We start from the raw sequence: 27,076 nt of genomic DNA on the forward strand, positions 1-27,076 counted from the left end.
AAAAAATGCCATGGGGATGAAAGTTTGCCCTGCAGAGTATCCTCTGAAGTTCTAAGCTTTTGTTAAAAGCAAGTGGATAGTAGGAAAAAATAACCTGCAGTGCTTAGTCATTTGTACTTAATGTGTCATTACTTTACGTGGTCAGTATCTGTATGTCAGGCCTGAAATTCTCAGGGTTAAGAAAATGAAAGGGTATGTGTGGAAGTGAACAGTTTGGTTAGTTACGTTTGGGTGCTTGGAGCCCCTGCTTCAGGCTGGCTTTTGCAACTCAATGAGCAGCATTGGCTGCAGTCTATCCCTCGCTGCCCCTGAGAGCAGACATTTCCCAACCCTGAATTTTGAGGCCTCGAGAATAATGGAGTCATTCTTGGATTGAGATTAATGAGTTGCCACACAGGAGCTTGCCTTTCTCACCCAGGAAAGGACTGAGGGCTGTCAGAGCTGCATGCAGTGAGCAGTGTGGGGACATGCAGGCCGAACACCTGGGGCTGCATGCTTCAGTGCAAGTGGGCCTGGTTAGCAAGGAGCAGAGGTGGTATCAGATGGACCAGGCAAACCTGAGCCTGTCCTACATGTAGATCTTGTGCTGTGTAACTGTGCCAGGTGGTTCAATTTCCTCTTTCCCAGGCCTTTGTTCTTACAGAAGGCATCCCATCAGGTGGAGGAAGCTATTCTCATGCCTGTTTCTCCCAAGGAAGTCCCTGCTGCCTTGAGATTTAATTAGGGTACAATTTATGATTTATAAGAAAATGGAAGGTGAAGCAAGAAGTTTTCTGGGGAAGCAGAACAGTCTGGTTCCCCTCCTTTTGTGACTGTGCTCTGGCAGTCATGCCCCTGAAGACCATTCTTGAGTGCTTTCTGTTAGAATTTCTTCATGAGGAGATGTGGCAGTCGTCTTTCATGTTCTCTTACTGTGTAAGGTCAGGCTTCAGCAGCGTGGAAAATAATGGCTAAAGTTCAAGGATTGATGACACGATTCATTTTGCCCCTTAATAAGCACAGAAGCAAATATTGCAACATGCTTGTTTCTGAGCTTAAACATAAACTGAAGAAAAATGGAACGATCAAACCTAAAATCGGAGAGGGACCAAAAGTTAGATTTTTTCCCCCGAGGTGCTATTTCCTGCTGGAAATAATCTTATATTTTGCTTTGGCACATGTGTTTCTTCTGGAACAGCCATGGGAGTTGAGAAAACAGTGTAGTGAAAGTGCTTAAGCTCCATACCTGCGGTTATTGATCTCCGAGATAAGCAGGGTGAAACCAGATTACCTAGGGGATGGCATGATTTTTATTTTTAGCAATTTTAAGGCCAGGCCCACATGATGTAATCAGTAGTGAAGCATCTAACATGGGTGATTTGTGTTTTAATTATTTCAATGAAATGTCGAGTTGATGGCTGAGTAACGGTAAGATGAGTGCCATAGCTATACTACCAGGCTATCCCAGGATTATTATTATTATTTTTTTATTAATGTGCAGAAAATATCTCCAAATTCTGGCTTAGGTGTGAGAAGTGGTAGAATAGGCCTTGATTTCTGAAAATTTCCTAATGAGCAAACAGGGCTTTGGAACGGTTTCCTCAGTTCATGCACTGTGAGTAAGTGCACACATGCATACATGATAAACTAGAAATAAAAGAAAAAATACTACGTTGGCCCATTAAGAATTGTTACCTAGTGTTTGCATTTTTGGGGAATAACTTGGTAGTGATGGACTTCATTTTCATTCTAGCTTGTGCTTTGTGGAATTGGTGTTGGTTTTTCATTGCTAGGACTGTGGGACAGGTGTGCCAGGTGTGAAACTTGTGGGCTCAAGATTGGCTCTGAGACCTGAGGGGGTCCAGCTGGGTAAGCGTGTCTATCTCCCTGCATGCACTGCTCCTTTCTGCTGCCTTTCCCCTGGAGAGGGAGGGCTCTGTTGGTTATTGCTGGCTTCCCATGCCTGGCACCCTGTGCAGTCAAGCTACAGACTCGCTGTTTTCCCAGCCTGGGGTTGTTTTGTTTCACTGAATTTCAGCAAGGCAGTCAAGAACCCAGCTGGCTCCTGGCACATCTGAGTGGGGTAAAACCACTCTGCAACTGCTCCTGCATACAGTGTCAGCCACGATTTAAAACAAACATGTGAAACAGAGCATGGGACCTTGTCATTCTGATGTAAGAAGTCATTAAAATGTGAAAGCCCAAGCCTGCTAATGGTGCCTGTGCTTGGATGGTTTTGCCCATGTGGTGGATCACCACGTTTCTCATATCTTCTCTATAGTATGACTAGATTTGTGCTCAGGTGTAGTGGGGCAGATCAGTCTGTAGGCAGTGTTTGGCAGAACCATAAGGTCAGGGCATTCTGTGCTTTGGCTGCCTGGGTAGCACATTGCTTGCTTTGACTGAATGCTGCTGGGAAGACTTAGAGGAGGCATTATTGCTTTCTACAGTGACCTGAAGGGAGTTGTTCTAGTGAGGAGAGTCAGCTTGTTTTCCCAGGTAAAAGTGATAGGATGAGAGGGGATGGACTCGCGTTGTGCCAGGGGAGGTTCAGGTTGGCTGTTAGGAACAATTCAGAAGTGATTCTGCACTGCCACAGCTGCCCAGGGAGTGGTGGGGTCACCTGGTGGTGTCCCAGAGCCGTGGGGATGTGGCACTGAGGGACGTGGGCAGTGGGTATGGTGGGGGTGGGTTGATGGCTGGACTGGATGATCTTGGTGCTCATTTCCAACTTTAATGATTCTATATCGGCTTCCACCTGACATTCCCGTGGCTCCATCCCTAGCAACCGCATCCTGCCTGGCCACCAACCATATTAACACAAAGTTGAAGGCTTTCCTTTGGGCAGACATCTTTCCATGTAGGCCCTCCAAATGAATTGCCCACCTGCAGAGCTGCCTACAGCGGCAGGTGCTGTGGGGCACAGACAGGCTCTGTGCTGGCTCCTTGCTGTGCGGCTTTGCTTTGGGGTCGGATTAAGTTGGATGAGGGCTGGAGCAAGCTTGGAAAGGGGAGCTGCAGCTTCGGGTCTGGGCTGTCAGATGCTCTCTGCAGAAGATCTGTGGAAACCATGAAGATCACTGTCATAAGTAATTAAGAAGTTTAATTAGCTTGACCGGAAAGTGCCCCTCTAAAAAGAAGTCAGCAATTTACCTATTTGTGGTCTTAATGGCCGTGATGCCCCTTTTCTTTTACACCATAGAGGCCTCTAAAAGCTGCCCAATCTCTGTAATTCTGTTATATTTCTGTGTCAGTACCACGCTGTTCTTAATCTGATCCAGAAAAGGCTTCTAGTTGTGCTTCTGAGCTGTTGTTACTGTTATTTGAGGAACAGAAGGAATTTCTGTTTATGTTTCAGAGCGCAGACAGGCTCTGGTGTCATGGCCGCTGCACGCACAGCCTCTGTAAATCATACTCGCCTTGCTTTCTCTTTGCTCCCCTCTTACACAAAGGGTCTTTCTTTGGGCTGAACCCCTTTGTGTGTCCGTTTGCACGTGCCCGGCACCGAGCAGCGCTGATGGCAGCCGGGCTCTCCCACAGCTGCGTCCCGCGGCCGTCACGCCGGGGCGGCCATTGGCTGCGGGCTGAGGCAGGCATTGCGTCGCCGCGCTGCCCCAGCAGGAAGTGAAAGGCGCTGGGAGTCAGCTGCACAAGGGCTGGTGCATGCAGGCACGCTCAAGATGGATGCCAAAATGGGTTAGTCCCTTCTCTTTCGCTTTTACTGAGTGTCCGTGAATTAAACTCTATCGTAGATCTCGAGGCTTTTAATTTCTCTGTCTGAAAAAGAGAGGATTACTTGGTTTGGTTGTTGTTTTTTTTTTTTTTTTTAAAAAAAAGATTATTGGGTTAAATATATTGAACCGCTGTTTTTTGTTATCAGAAACTGCATTAAATTGCTCGGTTTTAAGTTAAATGTCAGCGAAAGAAAGAAGAGTCTTCAGAAAAATGCGGTGATAAACCTCATGCCGCGTAACGGCACTTGCTTTAAAGGCAAAATGTAATTGGATGAGTTCTGCATGTAAGGCACGGATGCTGCTAGTACTATTTTTAGATATGCCAAGTGACAGTTCGTGCTTACCAAATGTAGACAGCTGCTCTTGCCGTGAAATAGGCCCGGAATACTTGCACTAAAAGCAGGAGATTATAGTTCATGTTGTATGAAGGAAAGCTTACAGCAGATCCCTGAGGAAAGGTGCTGCTCGGCAGCGTTGTTCTGGGGCACTTGTTTGGCTGCTATGGGCTTTGCTCTGCTGTGAATGCCGTGTGCTTGAGTTCATCCCAGAGGGCTGCTGGTAGCAGTGCTTTAACCTTCCCTTTCACTTCAGAAAGAAATGTGAATAGCTGGTTCTGATCAATTGGAAAAGAGAAATCAATGTCAGCGTTTGCTCTCTGATTAAAAGTTACAGGTCGCTGTTTCAGATGCCTTATAACGTGGGATTTTCCCTTTGAAGAGTTTCCTATGAAACAAGATAGCCGTGTCATGAAGCTGAGGTCGGTGGGGTGCTTCTCCAAATGGAGCAGAGACAGCGAGGGAAAATTCTTGTGCAGCTGAAGCGGGGTGTGGGAGGGCCCGGCTCGGGGGCTCTCACTGCTGAGAGCAGGAGCCTTGGGGTGGGCTGCTGAGGGTGCTTGGCGTCTGTGGTGTGTGCTTCGGTTTCAGCCGTGTGCCCTCTTCCTCCTGTTCTGGAGACTGCCCTGGAGATGACTTGCTGTCTTTTCATTGTTAGAGCCGGGCTCAGGAATGAGGCGCTATTGCTCCTGTGGAGCAGCAAGAACCCCCTGTCAGTGTGGATGTTTAACGTTGCATGGCAGAGGAGGGGCTGTCTCACTGCAGAGCTGATGCTGGCTGCAGAAGGAGCAGTAGGGCTGTGCTGAGTGTCACATGAGAGTCATCCATGTGATAATGTATGGATGCTCCAGTTGCAGGGTGTAAAAATAAAAGTAGTTTCAGTGTCTGAAGCAAAAAGTAAGGTTTCTCAAAGATTTTTGTGTGATTGAGGAACAAGAGCCCCACCGCCCTTTTTGGAAATCTCCCCCAGGTGCAGCTCAGCGTAAGCAGAGCCCTCTGCAGTGCATGTAGGTGAAGCTCACCCCTTCTGCTGCCACATTCTGCTGCCAGCTTGCTAATAAAGCGTGCAGAGACACCGGGGGACTCTTCTGTGATTGGAGACAAAGCCAAAGAAACCAGATACGATGTTGTTAAATGTAGGGTTTATAGCTCATACAAGAGGAATTCAGCCATGCCTTAATTTCTGCTTGTTTGATTTGTGCAAGTAGTAAAGAAAAGGCATGCTTATCTTTGGCCCAGTGCATTGCTTGTTTGCCAGGGAAGCGAGGAGTGCAGCTCTGTAACATGAGGAGGAATAACAGCTCAGCAGTGCACAGTGAGAGGCTGCAGTTCCACGAGGACTTGGAACTAGCGCTGTTCCGAGGCAGGAGCGTCACCTCCTTGGTTGGCTGCTCTTTCTCTCACCCCACATGTTGGTGGAGCCGAACAGAGAACCCCATCCGGCATCTGATCTGGCTGAGTGCTCGGGCTTTGTGTTGGTCGTGCTCAGTGTGGGCTGCATGCAGATTGCTGGGCTGGCTCTGTATGACTGCGCAGAGGAATGTAATGGCACCGAGCGGTGGAGGGCTGAGATGGTTTCTTTCAACAGCAGTTGTGACTTATTACACATTTAAGGTGCTCATGTAACTGTAACGTGACTCTGTAGAGCTTGAGGGAATTCCTGCGCTTATAGGAATTAAATATTTGGAAAAAATATTTTGCGTTATGGAAATAATGGGTTCTTCTATGTTTCTGACCTGAGTTCTCAATTTTCCGGTGCCTGCTGCTAGGTTTCCCTACAGAAATAATTAGGACAGGATGTCAGCTTCTGAAACATGTGAAATTGCTCCAGTGGCATTTTCATGTTGTACCTTCAGAAGGATCGTGCAGACTTTGCCCTACAGAAGCCACAAAGTTACTTAATGTTGGTGCATTACCATGCTTCCATGCAGGACAAAATAGCATCTGTGCTATTGTTGAATTACTACTTTTACAGTCATTTAGAGTAAGGTTTCCCTGCTGAGTTGTAATATGCAGTGTTACAGCTAACATTCTGTACTGTCTGGGTTAGGGTTACTACAGCCATGTCTGATAGAAGTAATAATTTGTCCACGATTTGAGTTCTGCATTTTATTAACTCTCACGTTACCTCTCTTATCAGGCAGTTTTGATGCAGAGGAGGAATTTATTCTTGTGAAAACCTCATCAGTTGTGGAAATGACAACCACGAAGGCCAAATGTTTTTTGTGCACCTCACCATGTAGTATAGAACTAGACTACGCTGGGCCATGTGCTTGGCACAGTTGTGTGCTCAGCAATGGAGAATGATGTTTGTCAGATTTCACTAATATTTTGGGGAAAAAAGCAACCAAAAAACCTTCCCAGCAAGCGCCAAAACAGCCCACCATCCCAAACCAAAAAGAACTGCAGTGGACACACTAAACCATTTCCTAAAACTTACACAAAGGTGTAGTTTGCAGGCATGTTGAAAATGGCATAATGGTTGTGTTCTTAGCCGAGTGTCATGGGGAAAAAAATAAACCTGATTTACAAATGAAATATTTTATATTATAACCCAGCAGATTTAGCCTGAATTGAAATTTGTGTCGTAAACTCCCACAGGAATGACTTTAGTCAAAAGGGAAGAAAACAAACTGTTACTGCCTTTGCCTCTTTTGGACTTGCAGAAGTAGAGATCTGTTGATGTCGTTGTCCTTCGTCCCAACAGGGAATCTGCAAGTGGTCTCCACGAGATCCCCCAAGATAGTAGGAAATAAAGCACAAAGTGCTGTGGTTCTGGAGCACAGCACAGTACCGTAGCTGAAGAGATTAATTCTGACATCGCTGAAGGGCAGGATTGTTCTTAAAATTTAGCAATTACATTTGAGCTAATCCTAACATCAATAATCCCAATAATCTGAAGCCCGATGAAAGTCAGGGCTACAATAACCTATTTCTAGTTGTCATTTCAGCTCTTGTTTGACAGTCAGATCACGAGTTCTGTTCTTGGTGACTCTCAGCAGTCAAATGAATCATGTGTTCTGTTTTCATGTGCATGCAAAAGGTATCTTGTTCTAATTTCTTACCTTTTTAAATTTTTAGTTGTTGACCTCCTTTACTGGCGAGACATTAAGAAGACAGGAGTGGTGTTTGGTGCCAGCTTGTTCCTGCTGCTCTCATTAACAGTGTTCAGCATCGTGAGCGTGACAGCTTACATTGCCTTGGCCCTGCTTTCTGTGACCATCAGCTTTAGGATATACAAGGGAGTTATCCAGGCAATCCAAAAGTCCGATGAAGGCCACCCGTTTAGGTGAGGTTTTTCTTTTAATTAAGGAAAAATGTGGTGTTTTTGGGAGCGGTGCTTCTGGTGCTGGTAGAAGTGGTAAATGACATATGCATGAATATGTTGTGTAAGAAAATAAATGGTAATGCTAGAATGTATTCATTTGCATTTAAAAAACAAAACAAAACAAAAAAACAATGAAACCAAAACAACAAACCATACTGCAATCTGATGGGATAACACAAGCATTTTAGTGTGATACAGCCTTCAGAATGTGAACTAGTGAGAGATGATGTACAAAATTTAAAGATTATTTCAGCACTTCCAATGCAATTTATTTAGAAAAAGTCAGAATAGATGCAGCAGGGGGATTTTGACCTTTTTGGGACATCAGGATATTCCTAACACTTAGATTTTAGCACGTAACAGCAGAGCTGTGTTTTCATGTGCAAATCTGCCTTGTGATCAGAGGAATCCAGGTTCATTGCAGCCTATCCAGGTAAGAAATTCAGAAGATTGGACTTTGAAGAACACTGAGGATAGAGGAGTTAAATTACAGGATTTATTTTTTTCTTTAGGCTCTTGCTTTTAAGTGATGAGAGCAGCCCTTGTGGTGTACCATGTGTGCACTTCCCTGCAGAGTAGGAATGCAGTATCCTTGGCATTCATGGTCTTTCCTATGTAGAGTGCAGTGGTGTCTGTTATTGCAGAGCTGCATCTTAGAAGAAATAAAACCACTGAGGTGTAAGAGTAATTATTGAGAGTGCATGTTTCTGGTTTCCATGCCAACCCTATCCCACACTGCTCTTACTTCTCTCCTTTTTTAATGAGCGAAGTGGTTCAATCTCAGCTTCCCTTGCACCTTACAGAAAATCGTGCTTGCCTTCTCTTTGCAGCCCCCTTAACAACTTTGTGGGCTTTCCAGCTATTCTGTTTCTCTTCCTCTCATCTGCAGTAAGCATAGTCAAAAGCTTTCCCAAATTTATTTCTCCCTGGTCACATGTAGTTGTTCATTTAGGCAGTAGGAGCCGATGCTTTAAGTGACACTCAAAGGAGACTCCACTATGTGTTGGTAGAGGTGGGTTTTTAAATAATTATTTAATTAAAGAAAACAACACCACACCTTACAGCAGAATCCCTCCCCCAAAAATTAATTATTTAGCAGCAGTAGCTGTAAAGTGATGTCCTGTTACAGATGGTGCTGCATTGCTCCTCTCTCTAAGGTGGAAATCAAATATATTGTTCTTCATGTGCCAGAATCCCAGCTAATGCAGGCAAAAGTCCCAGTGCAGAGGGAATGGACCTTTAATGGGATATAAATACACGCATTTCTGTTAAAAGAATTGCTATCAGTAATTGCTAGAAAATGGTTTTCTTTTTTTCTGTATCTTTTTTCTTTTTAATGAACTGATGAAAAATTTGCCAGTGTTCCCATGCCTTGGTGTATTTGTCACAGTGTTTCAAAAACATCTTCCAGCAGCATGGATACGTTGCTTTTGTAGGACTTTTCTCTGTGAGAAATGTAGGAATCTCAAGTCCCGTAGGATATGAGATTGCCTTAAGGATTCCCTTTTTCCTAATGCAGCAGCAAAACCAGAGAACGATCCCCCTGTCCCCTGCCAGCCTTTCCATCTGTGTCTCCTGTTTTAAATACCCGCTGGCCTTCTGACTGTGACAGATGCCAGTATGTGGGTCAGAGATGCTGGACGTGTCTGGCTACTCGCTGGCCCTGTGTGCCGGTCAGTGTGCCTTCTGCATGGTCTGGGCCAGGCTGTGAGTGTGTCTGAGTAAGTACAGGAGCACAACCCAGCTTGATTTTTTTTGCTCTTCCCTTCCAAAGATAACTTAGTTCTGTTCTGTCCTCCTTGCATTCTGCCTGTTGTGAGGTTTGTCTCTTTCTAACACCGTGCTGTATGTTGGTACTGCTTAGTGGAACTCTTGCAGTGAAGTTTCACAAGCTGTTCTTTCTCGCAGGGCTTACTTGGAGTCTGATGTAGCTGTGTCTGAAGAGCTGATTCAGAAATACAGCAATGTTGTGCTTGGTCACGTCAACGGCACAGTCAAGGAGCTGAGACGCCTCTTCCTTGTTGATGACTTGGTTGATTCTCTGAAGGTGAGTTCACTCCAGCTGTAGGTACACCAGCATTGTGCAGATAGATTCCTTGCTGACCCAGAGTAGCAAAGCCCACTTGTCTTTATGCAATTGTTAGCTCACATTTATGTTTGGCTCCACGTGCTGGAAGTACTAAGCCTTTTTGTGGCTTTCTCGTAGACACGTTCAGCTGCATCTAAAGCACCAAATGTGGCCACGGAGTTGCATTTTGGCAGTACAGTGAAACTGAGTGGAAAACTGCAGTTGGCTTTGGTTGCATGCAGTTCAGCTGTAGCTGGTGCTTAAGAGCAGAAATCTTTTAAGAAAACAAGGCACTTCTCTCCAGTATGTGCAGTTAGAATGCATCACTACCTCTCTTTAAAAACAAAACGTCAGTTTAGGGCTGGACTGACAGAGTGTTGTTACTTGTTTTGTTTGTTTGTTTCTGTATTGTAGTTAATCTACAACCCCTTGCCTTGAATAGCAGGAGCTTTGTATCCATTCTTTTGCTGGAAGAATGGGGACTGAATGATGCCTTTGTTTTTCTAGGAAGGTGCATGCTTGATTCAGTCACTAGATTTTTGTGTAAATCATTGTTTTGTTTAGTAATACAAATTACTGACATAGCTTTTGTAAGCATCTCTGCCTAAAGCATGCCAGACAGTGTAACAGGTATCTCAAATACCATGAAGTGGTGTTGGATGGACGGTATTGGACACAGTATTGGAAGTTGACAGAGCAAAACTGACAGTGAAGAAACAGGAAAAATGGCTGCAAATTCAGTTTTGTTCTGTGAGAACTATATTCTCTCCTTTCAAGCTTAGTCCCTGGCTTTGTCTTTCAAACTGTTGTTTTCTTTATTGAAGGCAGCTTGCGTCCATTTGTTTTTCAGTTTGCTAAATCTTCTGAAGTAAAGTTGTATTTATCCTCCGGTAAATCTCTTCCTCACAAAGTGCTTAGTGAGCCCTCTGAGCTGTTGTGGGCTGAGGGAAGGGATTTCCAGTGAAACTTGGAATAAGAGAGGAAGGCTGTGAAAGTCTTTGTTATATTTGTGGAATAGAAACCAGACACAGATCTCAGGATCTTAGCACTGGTTTTGGATCCAGTTTCTCATTATGCTTCAACACAGTCAAGAGGTGGTATTGCAAATGTGCAGATCTCCCAGAGGAAGAGCCTTTTCCCTCTGGAAAAAAGATTGTAAGGCTCCAGGTCATCTGGGATCTGCTGCTTGTGAGATGGGAGAGAGGAGGCAAAGCCTTAGCCCAGAGGTTTGTGTAATAATCTTCCTGCTACAGAGCTGTGCAGTGAAAGTACTCATATGCTGGGGCTGTGCGTTCATGCTTTCTGCTCATCCTTCTGTACAGTGGATACCGCTGCCTTTTGTGGCAGCAGGGCTCATGTGGGCCCGTCACTGGCTGTGCCTTGCTGCTGTTTCCACTTGGCTGCATGGGATGTCTGCTCGCTGCCCTTCGGTCTGTACGAGGCTCTCGCCTTCCATTCAGTGGCCGAGTCCTTGGGGATCATCTCTGCAGCGCTGTAGCCTTCAAGAGCAAAGTTCTTACGTGACTGGAATTGCATTTTGATAACTTGGTGTCTGAGGGAGGAAAGGAACATGTTCTTTGTCTATTGTGCTTTCTGATGGCATTGAGTCTGTGTTCAGAAAAAGATTATTTTGTTTAAGGCCTGTTTGGATGTGATGAAACAACAGGGTACATGGCAGAATACGTTGTAGTCACAAGGTTGCCCCTATTTTTTAAAGAATTAAGCCCCTGTGGTATGTTCCTTCCTCTGAGTGAGGAGAATTTCCACGCCGTTTGTTTGGAGATCACAGCCCCTCGCAGTAAGGACTGGGAAATAGTGAATGGCCAACAGCTGCTTTAGTCAGCACTGCATGAAAAGCTACCAGAATAGAATGGACTCCAGTTGGGATGACTTCAGGGCACTCTAATCAGCTTTAAAATAGTGTGGTATGTGGGGAATAGGTGTTTATTCAGCCGAAGTAATTCATGTCCCCTCTCTTCTGGCATTTAAGACACTTCATGTGGGTTAATTAGTCTAATTTATGGCAGTTGGGAGCAGCCCTCTGTGAAAGCAGTAAATGTCAGCGCTGCTCTCAGCTGCTGGTTTGAAGAGTTTGTGCTTGAGGAGAACACAGAGATCCTGATGATGTAAATAGTGGCTCTGGTTTTATATTAAAAAAAAAAAACCCACCACAATTCTTGGCTTGTGTAGTTTAAACATCTTCACTATAGGAAACAGCAGGATTGTGTATAATTGAAGAGCTCTGTTGTAGAAAATGTCTGCAGGTCAGCTTATTGTACATAATAGTTCTGGCTGTAAAATCTGTCTCATTAAGATGTTTTTCTGTTTTTATTAAACAACTGTTCAGTAGTGGAAGTCTTAAAATGGACTAAATGTTTATGCTGCTCAAGGAGATGCTCCTCAGGAGGGGTTCCAGAAGAGCCCTTGCCAAAGGCCCAGGAGAAGCTGCACTTTGGCCCAATGTGCCATGATCTGCCATGCACTGAGTTGCACAACCAGCAGCTGCTCCACGTTGGGGACGTTGGGACACGCAGCTTCCAGTTTGTCATTGCTCAACTGTGCTTTGAGAAATGGAGCTCCGTGCTGTGTTGGAACACTTCACAGTAAAGAAGCTGAAAGATAGGCATTTCTGGATCTGCCGTTAAATTGCCTTGCGCTTTGAGTACTGCAGCTATTAGTCATTGGAATGAGGTGGCAAAACTCCATTCAGTCCATCAGATACACTGCTTGTTTTGCTGGCTTGCATATCATTGTCACGTGCAGGCAGTGAGCTTGGGCCCCATGCCTTCCTTCTGTCCTGTCCTGAGCATGCGGGAAGAACAGCATTATCTTGATAGGTCAGTCCTGCTACCTGCTGCTCACATGAGCCCAGTTTTCTGGCATGGGCATAGCTTCAGCACTGTTATTTATTAATGCTCCCCTGCCTGGGATGTTGCTTCATTTCTGTCCCTGCGGCGATTCAGGAGGAGCTCGGGTGGCTGTCGGAGCTCTTTGCTGCTTCTGCTTGAAGCCTGAGGATTTATGGTGCTGAGTGCACACTGTGAGTCATGGAAATGATCCCAGGCCCGGGGCTCCTTGCTGCAGTGTCAGTTCCTGGCTTTCCTCCTGCTGTGCTGCACAGACAGACCTGTGCTGGAAGCAGACTGTTGGCTTTGTTAAAGCACTCTGTGCAGAGGCTGCCGGCCACTTCCCACCACTGCACTGCAGAGCAGAACTGAGGTCTGAATGAATCAGGAGGGAGTTTGGAGAAATCTGCTTTATTTTTCTTGATAATCTCGCCAAAGCACAAGTCATTGCTTAGAGGTACACACTGCTAACTGCCCTTGCTCTGACACCCAAGTCCTGGCTTCTGCTCTGTTCCTTACGTGCAACTCTAGAAGAAAGCGGCTGATCGGGGAGGTGCTGACACAGAAATAGAGCTGGCAGCCTTGGCCCTTCCCACCCCGTATAGGTCAGAGGTGTGCTTGGGACACTGCACCTGGCGGAGGACAGACGGCCCCGCTCAGAGCTGCTGGGGCTGCTCAGGAAAGGGTCTGTGCGGGAGCAGTGCTGGGCAAAGGATGATGATACAACAGCCCCCTGCCCAGGGCACTGAGTGGCTCCCAGAGACTGAAGCGTGGCTGCGGCAGTTCCATATCCCCAATCCCCATATGCAGCACAGCCCTGCAGTTGATGCACTTGGATGCGGGCTGCCAGGCACGCTGCAAGATGGCTGCTGGCTCTTGGCTCCATCCCCGGATGCTGGCTTGCTCCAGCCTCTCACTTGCCTGTCCTGCTCTGTGTGTTTGAAGGGAGGGAAGCGGGAACTGGTTGCCCATTGTTGCTAAATGCTGGATTGGAAGCAGTATACATCAATGCAGAGGGCGTTGGGCAGCCACCAGGTACCGACCACTCCTGGTCACTGCTGACTTGGGCTGCGCTCAGCCCGATGACCCAGACATGGGGGGCTACATATCCTATTACTGAACCTTTCAGCCGTCTCGTCACACATCTATAATTACACCGGACATACACAGGGATGTTGGAGGCTTTCTAGCTTCATGAGTGTGTTTTGAGAATTTTTCTCACTCAGTGTTAGAGCCAATATGTTTTTGTACCACACGTTGTGGGCTAACGTGCTTTTTTTCCTTTACAGTTTGCAGTGTTGATGTGGGTGTTCACTTATGTTGGTGCCTTGTTCAATGGTCTGACATTACTGATACTGGGTGAGTGTTTCAAGTTGTGTTAAATAGCTGGCATGACAGAATAACCCTGAAAAAGCACTGAGGTCTGCCTGGTATTCCAAGGCTGTTGCCGGGTTCTGCAGAGTGTATCAAGATGATAGAGTTGTGTGTCCTTCTTCTAGGGCACTGATAACATTGCAGAGGGATAATTGTGAATTGTGTTGCCGAATTCCTTGAAGTTGCTGATTTTTCAGACTTTGTATCATTCAGAAGCATGTTCCCTTGTGCTTATCTGTCCGGGTTAGCTTTTCTTTAGTATGGTTGCTATACTGTAACTCACTGGTGGAGGAGCAGATCTGGTCCCCTCCCACTCAAGATAGTTTGATTCTGGTAGTCGAGAGCAGTTGCCAGAAGCAAACTGGGGTCTGAAGAATGTGTATAACCCACAGTGCAGAAGTGAGCTGTGATCAGATGCACCGTGCCATTAACGAGACTTGAAGAGCAGCCCAACTCCTTAGTAGATTGTTGAAATTACTGACCAATGATTTCTGTAGCTTAGCTATTGCTCTTTCTTGTACCTTTTTGAAAGAAATGTCAAGGTGTGAACTCCAGCCTCTGTTAAACAGAGCACTGTTCCTTTTTCAATATTTATACCGGTGATCTGTTCTTTTCCAGCTTTGATTTCGCTCTTCAGTGTTCCTGTTATTTATGAGAGACATCAGGTGAGTTTTTAATAGGATTCATTAAGTACTCTGTAAGATTAGCTCTGTTGAAACAAAACCAGGAAGGAATAAAACCAAATTTTATCCTTCTAAACTCTGAAGCCTTTGAAGCACAGGCCTTTAACCAGGAGCCAGTGCCAGAGAACAAAGTTTGCTGTGAAGTCCAAACTGTGCGTGCATCCCCTCCTCCTCTTTGGTGAAAGTTAAGAGGGCATCCCCAGCAAACAGTTATGAAAAGGTCATGGTTAACCTGGGGGTCGTCTTGTCCTCTCATCCAGATTTGGTTGGGATGACAGCAGCGTTAGGCAGGGTGTGTTAATCTTGGTGTGAGTTCTGAAGAAACCACTTTGAAGCTAATAATATTCAGGCTTTGTGTCCCAAATCCCCCTGGAATTTGTAGTTCTGACAAAAACTGGTGATGGGAGATGCTTGGCACAGTCTGATACTTTTCTTGTTGACAGACTAATGTTACACGAAGGAGGTAAGAAGAGCCCAAAGCAAAATGCATATGATGAAATAATAGCAGAGCTGGAGCAGGGAGTGTCTTCAGCAAATGGGAGCACATGAGGGGAGAAGCCAATGCTGGCTTAGCAGTTCCTTCTCCTCTTTCAAAAACAACCCCGGTAAGGGAGGCCAGCCTGCAATTTGGGAAGGGAGGAAAAGAAGCACTGAGAAGAAGACGGCAGAGCCTCTTGGGCTCCTCTCTGAGCTCCCAGATGAGCCTAGAAACGAGCAAACGAGCTCTGCAGCAAAAGGAAATCCTGTAGCCCTGAGGAAACCTGATGGACAATTGGTGTGGCTTAACCCCAGCTCCTCAATCCTCTTGAGCTGAAGGCTGCTCCCTGAGGGCATAAGCTCTTTAGCAGGCCCAGCCCACCAAAGCAGCTTTCCTTCTCCCGGGTGCCCCGAGGGGTGACTGCTCTTCACCACCTCCTCAGTTGTGCACTCGTGTCAGAGCTGCCTCAAGAAGAGGCGTGAGTGAAAAAGGCCTGTGTTTAAAAATGCAATCTTCTGCTGATACTCAGCTTAACAGTGGGCTCCAGCGAGCATCTTTTACCTGGAGAAACCGCTGCCTTTTGATCAGCAGCCACAGGATGGAAGGTGACTGAGAGAGAGAGAGCTGGGCTTGGGTGGCCTTGGCTGCATCAGCCCAGGGAATAACCAGTGCTGAGCTCTTCCTTCTGTCAGCAGTTGATCCTGTGAGGCACATCCTGGTGCCCTGCTGTAATGCTGCCATCCAGCAGTTGATCTGTAACATCTCCCATCTTACATTTTAGGCCCAGATTGACCATTATTTGGGACTAGTGAACAAGAATGTCAAGGATGCGATGGCAAAGTGAGTATTTTTTGTTTGTCTCACTTTCTGTATAAATAACGTATACAGCAGGCCCATACTACATGCATTAGTCGTGGGAGGAGAAAGTCTTTTGTTTAAATACAGAGTGGTTGTGAAGTCTGCTCCTCTCTTGCTGTTGCCATTAAGTTCATCCAGTTTTATTTCTAATGGCAATCTACAGATTGAAGCTACCGGTAGAACCACAGACCCTCAGCATTTGCAGCTGTGGGGTGCGTGAGGAGGAATTTAGCAGTGGTACCAGTTCCTGAGGGTAGTAGTTGGTTTGCTGTGCTCATTACCTCCACATCTCTAAGCATACTTTTCTACCTACTCTTTTTTGCTTTCTCCAATGCCGTTCTTTTTCCTCTCCCATTCCTTTTGCAGGATCCAAGCAAAGATCCCTGGGCTGAAGCGCAAAACTGAGTAAAAAGCCTGAAGCAACTTATGGATAGGAAGTTCAGCTTTTAAGGGGGAAAATACTCATTTGGATTTACATGGGGAGGGTCAGGGAATAGCGAAACCCTTGACATTGCAGTGCAATTTCACAGATCTTTATTTTTTAGCAACGCAGTGTTTGAGGAAAAATAACTGTTTTGACTGCCATGTGTTTCATCATCTTAAGTATTGTAAGCTGCTATGTATGGATTTAAAACTAATCATCTTTCTTTATCCTGTGTGCAGCACTGGCTAATACAAAAGATTTGAGAAAGCTGTACATTTTGCTTATCAGAGGTAGGCGCTGCTGCGTTCCAGAAGAGGTAGTGCAGGTGGAGCAGAGGAGAACACTTCCCAGTTTGTGCACTGTGTATGGTCTGTGTAGATTGATGCAGATTTTCTAAAATGAGATGTTTTAGAAGAATATACCATTTTAGCAAGTTTTGAAAAATCTTGCCTTTTTGGTATGAGTATAGCTGTATTGTGATTTTATTGTTTTATCAATTGCCAATATATATATATATATATATATATGTGTTTCACAAAGCTTAGATCTTTCAGCTGCTCCACAGTGCTTCGTACGTCAGAGAACTGACTGATTCTGGACTAGCTCCATAGCACACAAGCTTGAGAAACTAAAACGTCTCTGTAAACACTAGCATCTGTTTAAAAGAAGCAAAAAAAGAGTAATGAACAAAGGAACCTCCACGTAAATTAAAATTACAGCATACACTTGGTTGCGCAAACGTACAGTAGTTAATTTTGAGCAAATAATTCTACAGTCTCTCAAACTCTGAACATGTGTGGACTGAATATCTAATGCTGCAAATGTTGTTTGGGAACTTAAAACCTTGTTATGCAAGAAATGGTAAATGAAAATATAAACACTTGCAGTTTAAGCTGTATTGAACTAAGTCTGTGGAATGCATTGTGAAATGTAAAAAAAAAAAAAAACCCAACAAAAATCAACAAAAAAGACAAAAAAAAAAAAACCAACCCCAAACAAAAAACCCAAGTATCAATAAAGCTTATAGACTTAAAATAATACCGGTATTTTGCTTTCTTGAGGTAAGTTTAATATATTTGTGTTTACTTTAAGTTCCTCGTGATTAAATATCCATTGTACATGGTGGTAGAAATAGTTTGTCAGATTTCTAGCAGTGTGAGTAGGTGGAGTTTTCATGGTACCTTTTCTTTCCGTCTGTGCAGCATGAAGCAGTTTGCTCACAGAGCAGCAGGAGGCCCTGCATTACCACCCCCAGTCGGTCCTGAGCTGTCACTGAACCTTAGGGAGGCGAAATGTGAGTCTGCTAAAAGAGTTTCAGGGTCCTTGGCTGCTTGTATTGCAGAAGAGAGAATGCAGCCAGGTACTTGTCCAAGGGGAACTGTCAAGCAAGTCAGTCCAGTATTTTTTCAGATGTTTGGTTTGTTTTTGGTGTCTGAGTCAAAGAGCTGGACATTGAAAACTGGTATCCAAATTTATTAGAGACACAGATGTTAAATGAATGGCATTTTGACCATTGAAAAATAAATTCATGCACTAATGTATTAATTTACAGTATAATACATCCTCACTTCTGAACATTTTACAGATAAAGCCAAACGATATAAACATAGAAATTTGCAAGTGCTTTCCTGACAGATGCTATTGCTGTAAGGTATTGGTAGCATTGCTGTCGATAGCTCCTGCTGCTGCACAGCTGCTTTTGGTCAGGATACAATCAGTGTGAAAGGCAAACATGACAACATAGGCCAAGAAGGTGCTCACTGACATCACCACCCAACGGGATTACACGATTTGATCAAGAAGGATTCCTTAAAAACAAAACAAAAAACTGCATAGGGACTCCTACTGTGTATCTGACAAACTGATCTTCTGTATAGTAATATAAGGCATTAATAAATTCAGTTTTAAAAAAAGCTGATTCTTTGAGGTTGCTGAAGCACTTTTGTGTGTTAAATACATATAGATCCGCTCCTTGAATGGGATAGCTGTTTGTTTCAGTGGTCAGCACTACAATATTCTGTGTCTAACTGCTGCAATCTGAGCTTGGTGTGGGAACCTGAAGTGGCACAGCAGGACAGTTTCACAGCCCAGCATTTCATTGAGCTGAACTGGGACTAAAGCACTATTTAACATCTCAGACACTAACTTGAAGTCAGAATGTTCTCTTTTGGCCTTCAATTCTTTAGATTAAAAAACAATCCTAAAAGAATAAAGTTATTCCAATGTCATAGAATGGCCTGGGTTGAAAAGGACCACAATACTCCTGCTATGTGCAGGGCTGCCAACCAGCAGACCAGGCTGCCCAGAGCCACATCCAGTCTGGCCTTGGATGCCTCCAGGGATGGGGCATCTACAATCTCCTTGAAAAACCTCCTTGAATGTCAGAACTCTCTATTACCATTTCACAGTGCCCAGATTTTCTGTTCCTTTTTAAAGTTTCACTTGAAAAAGTTGCTGAACTCAATTACTTCCTTTTCTTTGTGCAATTCCATTGCCCCTCAGTTTCTGGTTTTGCAAAAATGTTCACCAACAGTTGCTGAACAGTTCTGCTTGTCCTTTGTGAGCATCTGCTCCTGGTCTCCACTTCAACGTGGAAGCAGCTCTCATTTCCTTGCAGCAGCTGCTGCTCTCCTACCTGTGGTCACACAGCCCAGGCTGCTGCAGAGAGTGCGTGAGAAGCAATGACAGGGAGAGGAGTTCAAACTGAGCACAGATGATGCTTTTCTCAAGGGCAGGAACACTTCCTGGGAACCAGAATGATGTGTTTTCTGAGACCAGGCAGCATAGGGCTGGCTGCCTGCTAAAGGGCCCTGGCCAGCAGTATACCAGGGGTCAGGAGATCCCTGTGGCAGAGTGGGGAGCACTGATTCCTGGTGGCTTTCAGAATACTTTCATAGACTTGATGGTCACTGCCTGGGCCAGTGTTTAATTAAACATGAAGTACATTTTCCTGCAACCGGAGAGACTACAGGAACACTCAAGGAACAACTAGCTCATTACCCGTGTTTAAAACCTTTTTGCCCCCTCCTGGCTCTGCTTTAGGCTTCAAGTTCTAGCTGCAGCCAACCTGCTAGCATGAACTAATTGTGAACAGCATGGCAGGAAATGTTTGGCCTTACAGCTTGTATAGGTTCCTGCTCACAGAAACATTTTGGAATTTGTTTTTTGAAGGTATGAAAAACCAAAGCAGTACAGGGGATAACATAAGTACACCTCTGGAAAGGGTGTGAGTGGTTAGCCCTCCTCTGTGTGGAAGTTTAGCACCATATGTTGAAAGCAGACTGGTGGGAGGCAAGATCGTAGGCCATACTACAAGAAATATTGTTCAAAGGCACTTAATGGATAGAAAAATTTGCCAAAGAAACATATTAAAAAAAAAAAGGATTTAAGAGCTATACTTCACTCCTTTGATTACAGACAGCTGCAGTGTGAACCCAGTGTCCTCATTAGCAGCCTGTGCTTCTACTGAGTGCACTGAGTTTGAGTTTGAAGCAGGCGTGGTGAAAACATTTGTTAATGTTTGAGCCATGAGTTTTGAAATCACACTAATTTAAGGGCCCAGCATTTTTCTCTGCATCCTCCCTTCTCCCACACGGTTTGAATAATACAGTATTAGGCAGTTACCTGGTCACTTTGGCCCACCCCACTTAGAAAACTTCCCTTCCAAACCTCAGCTTCCTGCTCTGGGATGTCGGTATTTGAGACACAAGAGCACATTCATGCTCACTACAGTCACAAGAAATCTGGAAAGATGAAATCCTCAGCAGCATCAGGCAGCAGTCACAGCAGCTGAAGGGGGAGAGGCATCCGTGGCTGTCCGGTCCTGAGCCAGCGCTTGGGGTGGCAGCAACACAGGAGGAGCTGTCAGAGACATCGCCACACAAACACACTGCAAAGAAATTAATTGATAGTTCATCAATTGATTGATACCATTAACTGATATTTTTTGAAGTAACCTCCAGCATATCTTCTGTAAGAGAGACTGGTGGACTTGTTAAGTGAACACTGAAGCACACGCCTCCAGGTGAGGCAGAGCTGAGCCCAGCAGAACAGAAACACACTGCAGTGCCTTCCCCAGCAGCACCAGGGCTTTGTCTTCACGCACATGCATTCATGGACACGTGGACGGACACAGAAAGATGCAGACAGATGGACAGACAGGAGCACACAGACAACCAGACACACTCAGACCGACAGACACTTCCATGTGTGCACACACCTGCAGCCACACTTGCACAGACACACAGACACATGGACAGGCACACTGACACACAGCCACGTGTGTACACACACACAGCTGGGCACATAGAGACACACGGATGTGTGCAGACATGGATGGACAGAGACATGCTCAGACAGACACACTAAGCCACGTACTGCTAGGCATCTACCCACCACAGACATGCATTCTCACACAGCAACATGCTCACACACATCCTTCCCACACGTGGCACACGCACACCCCCACAGCCACACACAAAGCCAGAGCCCAATGCAGAGCCATGTGTGCACACAAAACCCTCAGGTGCTGCACCCACACACACAGCTACAACCACAGCTACAACCACAGCCATACTGCAGTGAGCACAATCACACATCCCTACACATACAGCTGTGAACTTTTTTTTTTCCTCTTTAAATTCAGACACCTTTTGGGCAGGCTCCTCTATTGTTTGAAACGGCCTTCTAAATCTGCTGTGCTGCTTCTTCTGCTGGAATTCCTGTCCTACCCTTTGCTGGGTGGGAGAGCTGCAGTTATTTTGGTGTGACTGACATCCCCACCAGCTGTCTTTGATCTCAATGCTCTTCAGACCCACACGGGGCTCCGTGCCAGCAGCTGGGGCTCCTTCAGCCACCTCCAGTCCCCCAGCAGCTCCCAGCTCTGTATTGGCATCAGGCAAGCTCTGCTTGAGCCAGCTGTTCTAGGAAGACAGCGAGTCAGGGAGCGCGGTGCAGGCGCTGGGTGCTGAAGGCAAAGCACCTGACTGCAAGGTACTGCAAGGAGCTTTGCCCAACAGCTGGCTCCGGGCCAAGCAGAGGAGTAGATCAGCCACAATCAAGCATTAAATACAGCATTGCAAGACTAAGAAAAGCAAACCTCAGATTTCAGCAGGCAGCAATGTATGCAGCCTGAGCCCAGAAAGGCAGTGCATGCATTGCCTCAGATTTGGCACGCAAAGGTGCACAGTGAATTTTGTAATTCTTCATCATGGAAATAAAAATAAATAATACCTGCAGTCATCTCCTCCTGTGCTGATCACGTACTTGTCATCATGAGAAAAGCGTATGTTGGTAACGTGTGCAGAATGCCCAAAATACCGCTTGTGTTTGGCCTGGTGGAAAAAGAAAAAAGTTCAGGATTTCATTACAGCACTGAAGAGCAACGATGCTGACTTGTGCAGCATCTGCAACCTTTGAGCCCCTGCAATCCAAACTCAGCCCCTGCTTCCGAGCACTGCACCTTCCCCAGTGCCGGAAGGCAGCAATGCCCCCCAGCAGCCAGGAGCAGCCTGCAGCTGACCCACTGCACCATGCCCTCCTTAAAGCCACGTGCTAAGGAATGTGAACATGGGGAAAGTAAGCTGCTTAGACTGAAGGAAAATAAAATCTCCACTTACAAATTTTTCTGTGCATGGGAAATCAAACAGCTTCACCAGACCGAAGTCATCCCCTGTGACTATATTTAGGCCAGCATGGGTCACGCATGCACAATTGACATCTGCCTTATCTGCATTTCGTGGCCAAATTCCAATGACTTCATCTCCAAGAATGCTGTTCCAAAAGGAAGTTAAAAACAGAATGTTAGACCATAAGACCTTCTTGTTGCTGCACAGCATCCTGATAAAAAACTCATCCTTACAAGCAAGCCTTCTCCCTCTAAACCACTGCACAGAGCAGTGCTCCCACAATGGAGCACATCACAGCAATGCATCTTTGTTGTGCGACTCCAAAACCAGCTCTAGCCACACATCCTGAGGTTTATCTCCTGTGAAACTACTTCCCTCATTCTGTAGCAGCAGCTTGTGTAGCTCTGGCCTTGCCTGTCCTTGTGAGCCTGCATGTAAGTGCTCACAGAGCTTTTTACAGTGATATTCTCTTACCCTGAAGTTGTGGAATGAATGAATGGTCCTTTGGATCTGAGCATTTCTCAGAGGAGCTGTTTTCCCCTTAGTTGAGGTTCCGTGCAATTATTGCTGTTTTACCCACATACCGACCATCAGATGCCTCTGCCCCATTCCCACAATCTGTCCAGAGCCCTTAGAAATGAGTAATTCAGGGCAGATTTTTAAGCTTGCTCCATGGCAGAGCAGTAAGAGTGGGAGGATTCTCACTTACCTTATCCTAAAACTTGCCTATGTTATCATCCCACTGTTTGCTGCCAGATGGGCCTGTTCCACTTTCTACTGTAAGAGCACTACCATGGATTTGTAAATGTATGGGGAGGGCCCTTTATAAATGCACGCCAGCAAATATGTTTTAATGGTACCCACAACCCCCTTCTATACAATCAGCTCATGTTTCCACACCTCCTATGCTGCTCGTGTTCACTGTGGGATAAGGTAGCTCCTATCCTACCTAGTGTGCCAATAAAAGTAAAGCTGTAACAGCATAGAAATCTGGAACAAATGGCAACAATCAGCGTGGATATTTGACAGCATTGATGACACTGCAGAGCATGACACCAACCAACTTGAAGAGTGTTGAAAAACATGCATTAGAGGCCTTTGTGGAAGTGGAATGTGTACCCCTCTCTTACAGGCTTGCCAAACCCTGGGATATTCTGTGTATATGGTGTACACAATTCAATCTTCTGCACTGTATTGTATTCTCCATTGTATTTGCCCCCAGTCAGACAGAACTTTTTAGTTTTTAGTGTTTGCTTCTGTTCTGTTTTGTTTTCTTTTACCTCGTCCACGTGGCCCACGTGATCTTTTCTATCGTGGCAGCATCTGTTATTTGCTTTCCTAGTGGCACCTCATGGACTTGACGCTTATAGGCACCGGTTGATACCTGAATGCAGGAAAGGAAAAGCTATAAACTTCACCATAAACGCATTGATTTCTTCTGTAAAGAACTGCAGTGGTAACAGTCGTAATAGTAGTATCAGGAAATAAACATCTAGGATGCATTTTTTTTTTAGTTTGCAATAATTCTTGATATGTAATTTAAAGGAATAACAGTTACAGGGTGACAAGTGAATCAAGTGATTCAATGCACATGGATGGATTTCCTTTTAGCTGCATACTCTCTAGCTTATCTCAACCCAACCTTACTAGATCAGAAAAATTTAAGAAGGAAGTGACTCACACATGAATTCAGCTATCCATCTTGCCATTATGTCTGATAACGAGTCACAAGAAACAGAAACAAGGATGTGCCTACACACAACATACCTGAATGTACCTGCTGTCAGCAGAAAAATCCATCTGGATGACAAAACTTGCAATATCTTTGCAGTAGCCTATTCGGTTTAGGGTTGTACCTTGAGTGAGATCATAAAAATCTACCGTATGCTCTTGGGAACCCACAGCCAAAAACCTGTTATCTGGGCTGATCCTAGACAATAAAATACAGAATGAGGATACAATTTACTGTTTCTGTGCAAGATTTGCTTTTGCTCCCCATGATAACAAAAGAGGGCAAATTAATTTTACTGGAAAACAAGACAAACCTTGTATCAATAGTGAAATTCAGTCCAAATCAAATTTGGTGCTTCATAGGCAGATAAGAAAGGCAGATGACATCATATATTGTTAACTGATGTTAACATTGCACTTGTATACAATGCACAGTATGATATGAAGAACAACATCAATCCTCTGTGAGAAAGGAACAGGATTTGCAATTTTATACTGTATTATAATATTAATTCCCAGAATCATAACTCCACAGCGTACAAATTACAAGTAGATAGCAATGAATTAATCACAATAAATAAATCAATGAACTTAGCCCTACGGGACTACTTCCAGAGAAAGGGGGCTGTGTCCTTGGAGAACTCAACAGACATGTTGGACACACCTAATATCCTGAATTGCAGACTTCCTGTCTCGCTTCTTGCCCCAAACCTTAAGGCTGTTAACCAGTAAGATCACAAATTCTCCGTTCTTCATGCCGATGGCGACCATCTCTCCGTCAGGACTGTAGGCAGCACATCTCGCTGGGTGACCCAGATTGACTTTGTTCAGGAGTTTCTGCATGAACAAAAGCAACATACCTCCCTGTGGAAAGCCACCGAGCAAATGGAAACCTTCCAAACACCGAGTACGAAAGCCACTCATTAAAAACAAGTTCTGTAGAGTTTCCTCTAAATAGAAATCTGAAATTTCACATAAAAATCACACCCACCAGACATATGTTGCAAAACAGACTTCAAATAGAGGTGCAATTAAAATGGGTGTTTCACGTTTGCAGCTATCTTGCTGCAGGATAACTTCAATTTTGAGATCGCAAAGCATAGTACTTATCAAAGAAGGATAAAAGAAATCAATTTCCTATTTTCTTTAGAGAGGTATTCTACAATTTCTGAGCAATATTTTCTATGATTTTACTATTTGCTATATGGAAACATAGCAAAACGCTTTTGCCATTTCAATTAGCTGAGTGTATTAATAACACTAATAATTTTTGACGTTAGAAATGAACCTACTATCTCAGGCAACTAGCTTTTGAAAAAATTTATGTAGCTTGGCATAACCAGAAATCCTTCTGTTACTTTTAATATTCTTGCTGATTAATGCAATTTGACATCAGAAAAAAATACTGCTGATCTACGTATATGCCATATCATCTGCTGTAGAGAAAGGCTCTAAAAGTGTTGGAGTCATGCTCGCCAGTGAGGCAAGCTTATGGGAGGATCTGCATATTAGCCATGGATCTGTGTCAGCACAGAATTAAGATGCTTCCTTACTGCACCAGTCTGCACTTCTAGATCAAAATCTCCGCTTTTTACAACGTTAAATCAGAAATAACACAAAACAAAAGGCACTCCATTAACACAAACTTATGTAGCTGCATCCCACTGCAAGTAGCTTGCTTTTGGGAAGAGCAGCATGCTACTTCACCAGTGCCTTGCTTCTTCACATGGCCACATAGCAGGAAATGCTTCGCACCAGAACAACAAACACAAGTGTTGTTTTACTTGGCTGCTCAAAGGTGCACGCAGGGCTGGAGCAGTGCATGTTGTGCAGTTGGAAAAACGCATGGCTGTATCAAATTATCACTTTCAATTGCATTGTTTTCAGTTGAGCAATACTCACTTTGTCACACAGGTCCCAGATTCTTGCTGTTCCATCATTGCTGGCAGAGATAAATAAGTCTTTTGAGGGGTGCGTCGCTAAGCCCCAGATCTCCCCTTCCATGTGACAGTCAATTAATAAGTTTGAAGCAGCATTTTTTTCTCCTACTTCAAGGATTTCCCCATCTTTTGTTCCCACTAAAATTTTCCCCTGTTTGTATTAAAAAAGTAAAAAAATCAGACAGTACAGTAAAATACCAAAGCGTTATAGAAATATCTGTGATAACCTATCCTGTAGTGCTTGTCCATGCAGAATCTTAAGAACAGGAGACAAAACACTGGTAGATTCATGCCTGGAGATCTGATATCATATGCAGGTGTTACTGTTGGGTGGTGGCAGTGGACTTCCCTCTTGCCATTTGTATTCAGATCCAAGTGTTTACATACAGGCTGGTACAGCATGATTCTCATACCGCTGAGGTGACTTAATGTCACTTCTGGACAATAACATAAACGTCAAACAAGGTGTTAGACTCAGTTAGACCAGCGTGGTGCACATCTACATTAGTTGTACTGCCACTGTCTGAACCACAAGAGCCCTTCCAGCAAAGACTTGCTTCAGAACAGTCCCCTCCTTTGTGTCTCCTGTCCAATCTTCACCACCATCAGCACACAGCAATGCACGCCACGATGTGAAGCCTGCCACGTTGGCTCTCTTACCTTCCCTCTGCAGACGGAGCGCACGCACTCGATGAGCTGTCCTGTCTCGAGCTGAAATGCTCTGCACCGTTTCATCTCCTGGTCCCACAGCTTTACGGCCCCTCCTTCCTTAGTGCTGGAAAGCAGAACGCTGTGTTACACAGATGTCTCCTGCATGGGCTACAACAGATCCCATACATCAATCTGCATCACTTCTTACTAAGGAAACCTCACTACACTGTAGGGTAACGTAAGGTAAGTAACAAAAAGGTGGCAGATAACACAACCATTCAGTATGTCTTGTATCGATTCAATAAAAGTGATGTGAGAAGGAAGAAAGCTGTGTGCTTTAGGAAGAGTATAATATGTCTTACGGTCTCTCCTTGCCTCCTGTAACAATAAGCCCATCTCGAAGGGTGGTGTACATTGTAAACACCGGTCCTGTGTGAGCTTTTGCCACAAGTCTGACCAGAAAATGGTCCTTCCAGACATAGACGTCTCCATTTATGGCACCAGTAAACGTAAGGTTATTCTGCAACAGATAGGAACAATCTCTGATGTGATAAATATCTCAGCATTTTTGTGCAGTTTGAATTAAAATTATTTAGGCACTGCGTTTCCTGAGAAAATCGACCATGCAATGACCGCAGGAATTAAAACCACACACTGAGAATAATGTGTTTAATCACTGTGCTATGATGGTGCCTCTTCGAGGTACCATAGTTAATATACACCAGAGTGTAGGGCACATTCACTTCATGCATTTCACCTTGGAATTTCCAACGCATGTGCTACTCTTGCCATGCATGTGCTATGTCATATCTCTTGCTGCATGGATGGACAGCAGGTTATCACTACTGAATTTCAGGTGACATTTCTTTCTTCTTTGAGTATGTGCCCATGGAAATCCCACTGTCTTCAAGATATTGCAAATAAAGGGTATAAGACTAAGTGCAGAACTGGCTCAGTCTTGTACCTACTTGAAGCACCACAGCAATTGCATAACTGAACAGGAAAAAGTAGTGAGTATTC

At 44.7% G+C, this 27,076-nt stretch overlaps 2 protein-coding genes across 2 annotated transcripts in view; one reads left to right on the forward strand and one right to left on the reverse strand.

Moving 5' to 3' along the window:
* The first annotated feature begins 3,573 nt into the window (after window positions 1-3,573).
* RTN4 (reticulon 4) lies at window positions 3,574-17,933 on the forward strand. The gene is made up of 7 exons (XM_010706346.3): window positions 3,574-3,675; window positions 7,130-7,337; window positions 9,285-9,423; window positions 13,580-13,649; window positions 14,283-14,329; window positions 15,607-15,665; window positions 16,050-17,933. The coding sequence occupies exons 1-7, from the start codon at window positions 3,660-3,662 to the stop codon at window positions 16,090-16,092; spliced, it is 582 nt and encodes a 193-aa protein (XP_010704648.1). The 5' UTR covers window positions 3,574-3,659; the 3' UTR covers window positions 16,093-17,933.
* A 1,602-nt stretch (window positions 17,934-19,535) lies between these two features.
* EML6 (EMAP like 6) overlaps window positions 19,536-27,076 on the reverse strand; it is a 98,738-nt gene continuing 91,197 nt past the window's right edge. Inside the window, exons 33-41 of the mRNA XM_031552664.1 lie at window positions 26,419-26,576; window positions 26,066-26,180; window positions 25,368-25,556; window positions 24,130-24,302; window positions 23,502-23,664; window positions 23,015-23,118; window positions 21,726-21,879; window positions 21,340-21,440; window positions 19,536-19,996 (exon numbers count right to left, since the gene is read on the reverse strand). Coding sequence (XP_031408524.1) covers window positions 19,972-19,996; window positions 21,340-21,440; window positions 21,726-21,879; window positions 23,015-23,118; window positions 23,502-23,664; window positions 24,130-24,302; window positions 25,368-25,556; window positions 26,066-26,180; window positions 26,419-26,576 — 1,182 coding nt within the window. The 3' untranslated portion in view covers window positions 19,536-19,971. The remainder of the gene's footprint in view (window positions 19,997-21,339; window positions 21,441-21,725; window positions 21,880-23,014; window positions 23,119-23,501; window positions 23,665-24,129; window positions 24,303-25,367; window positions 25,557-26,065; window positions 26,181-26,418; window positions 26,577-27,076) is intronic.

Source organism: Meleagris gallopavo, chromosome 2 (assembly GCF_000146605.3).
Source record: "Meleagris gallopavo isolate NT-WF06-2002-E0010 breed Aviagen turkey brand Nicholas breeding stock chromosome 2, Turkey_5.1, whole genome shotgun sequence".
Lineage (NCBI taxonomy): Eukaryota > Metazoa > Chordata > Aves > Galliformes > Phasianidae > Meleagris > Meleagris gallopavo.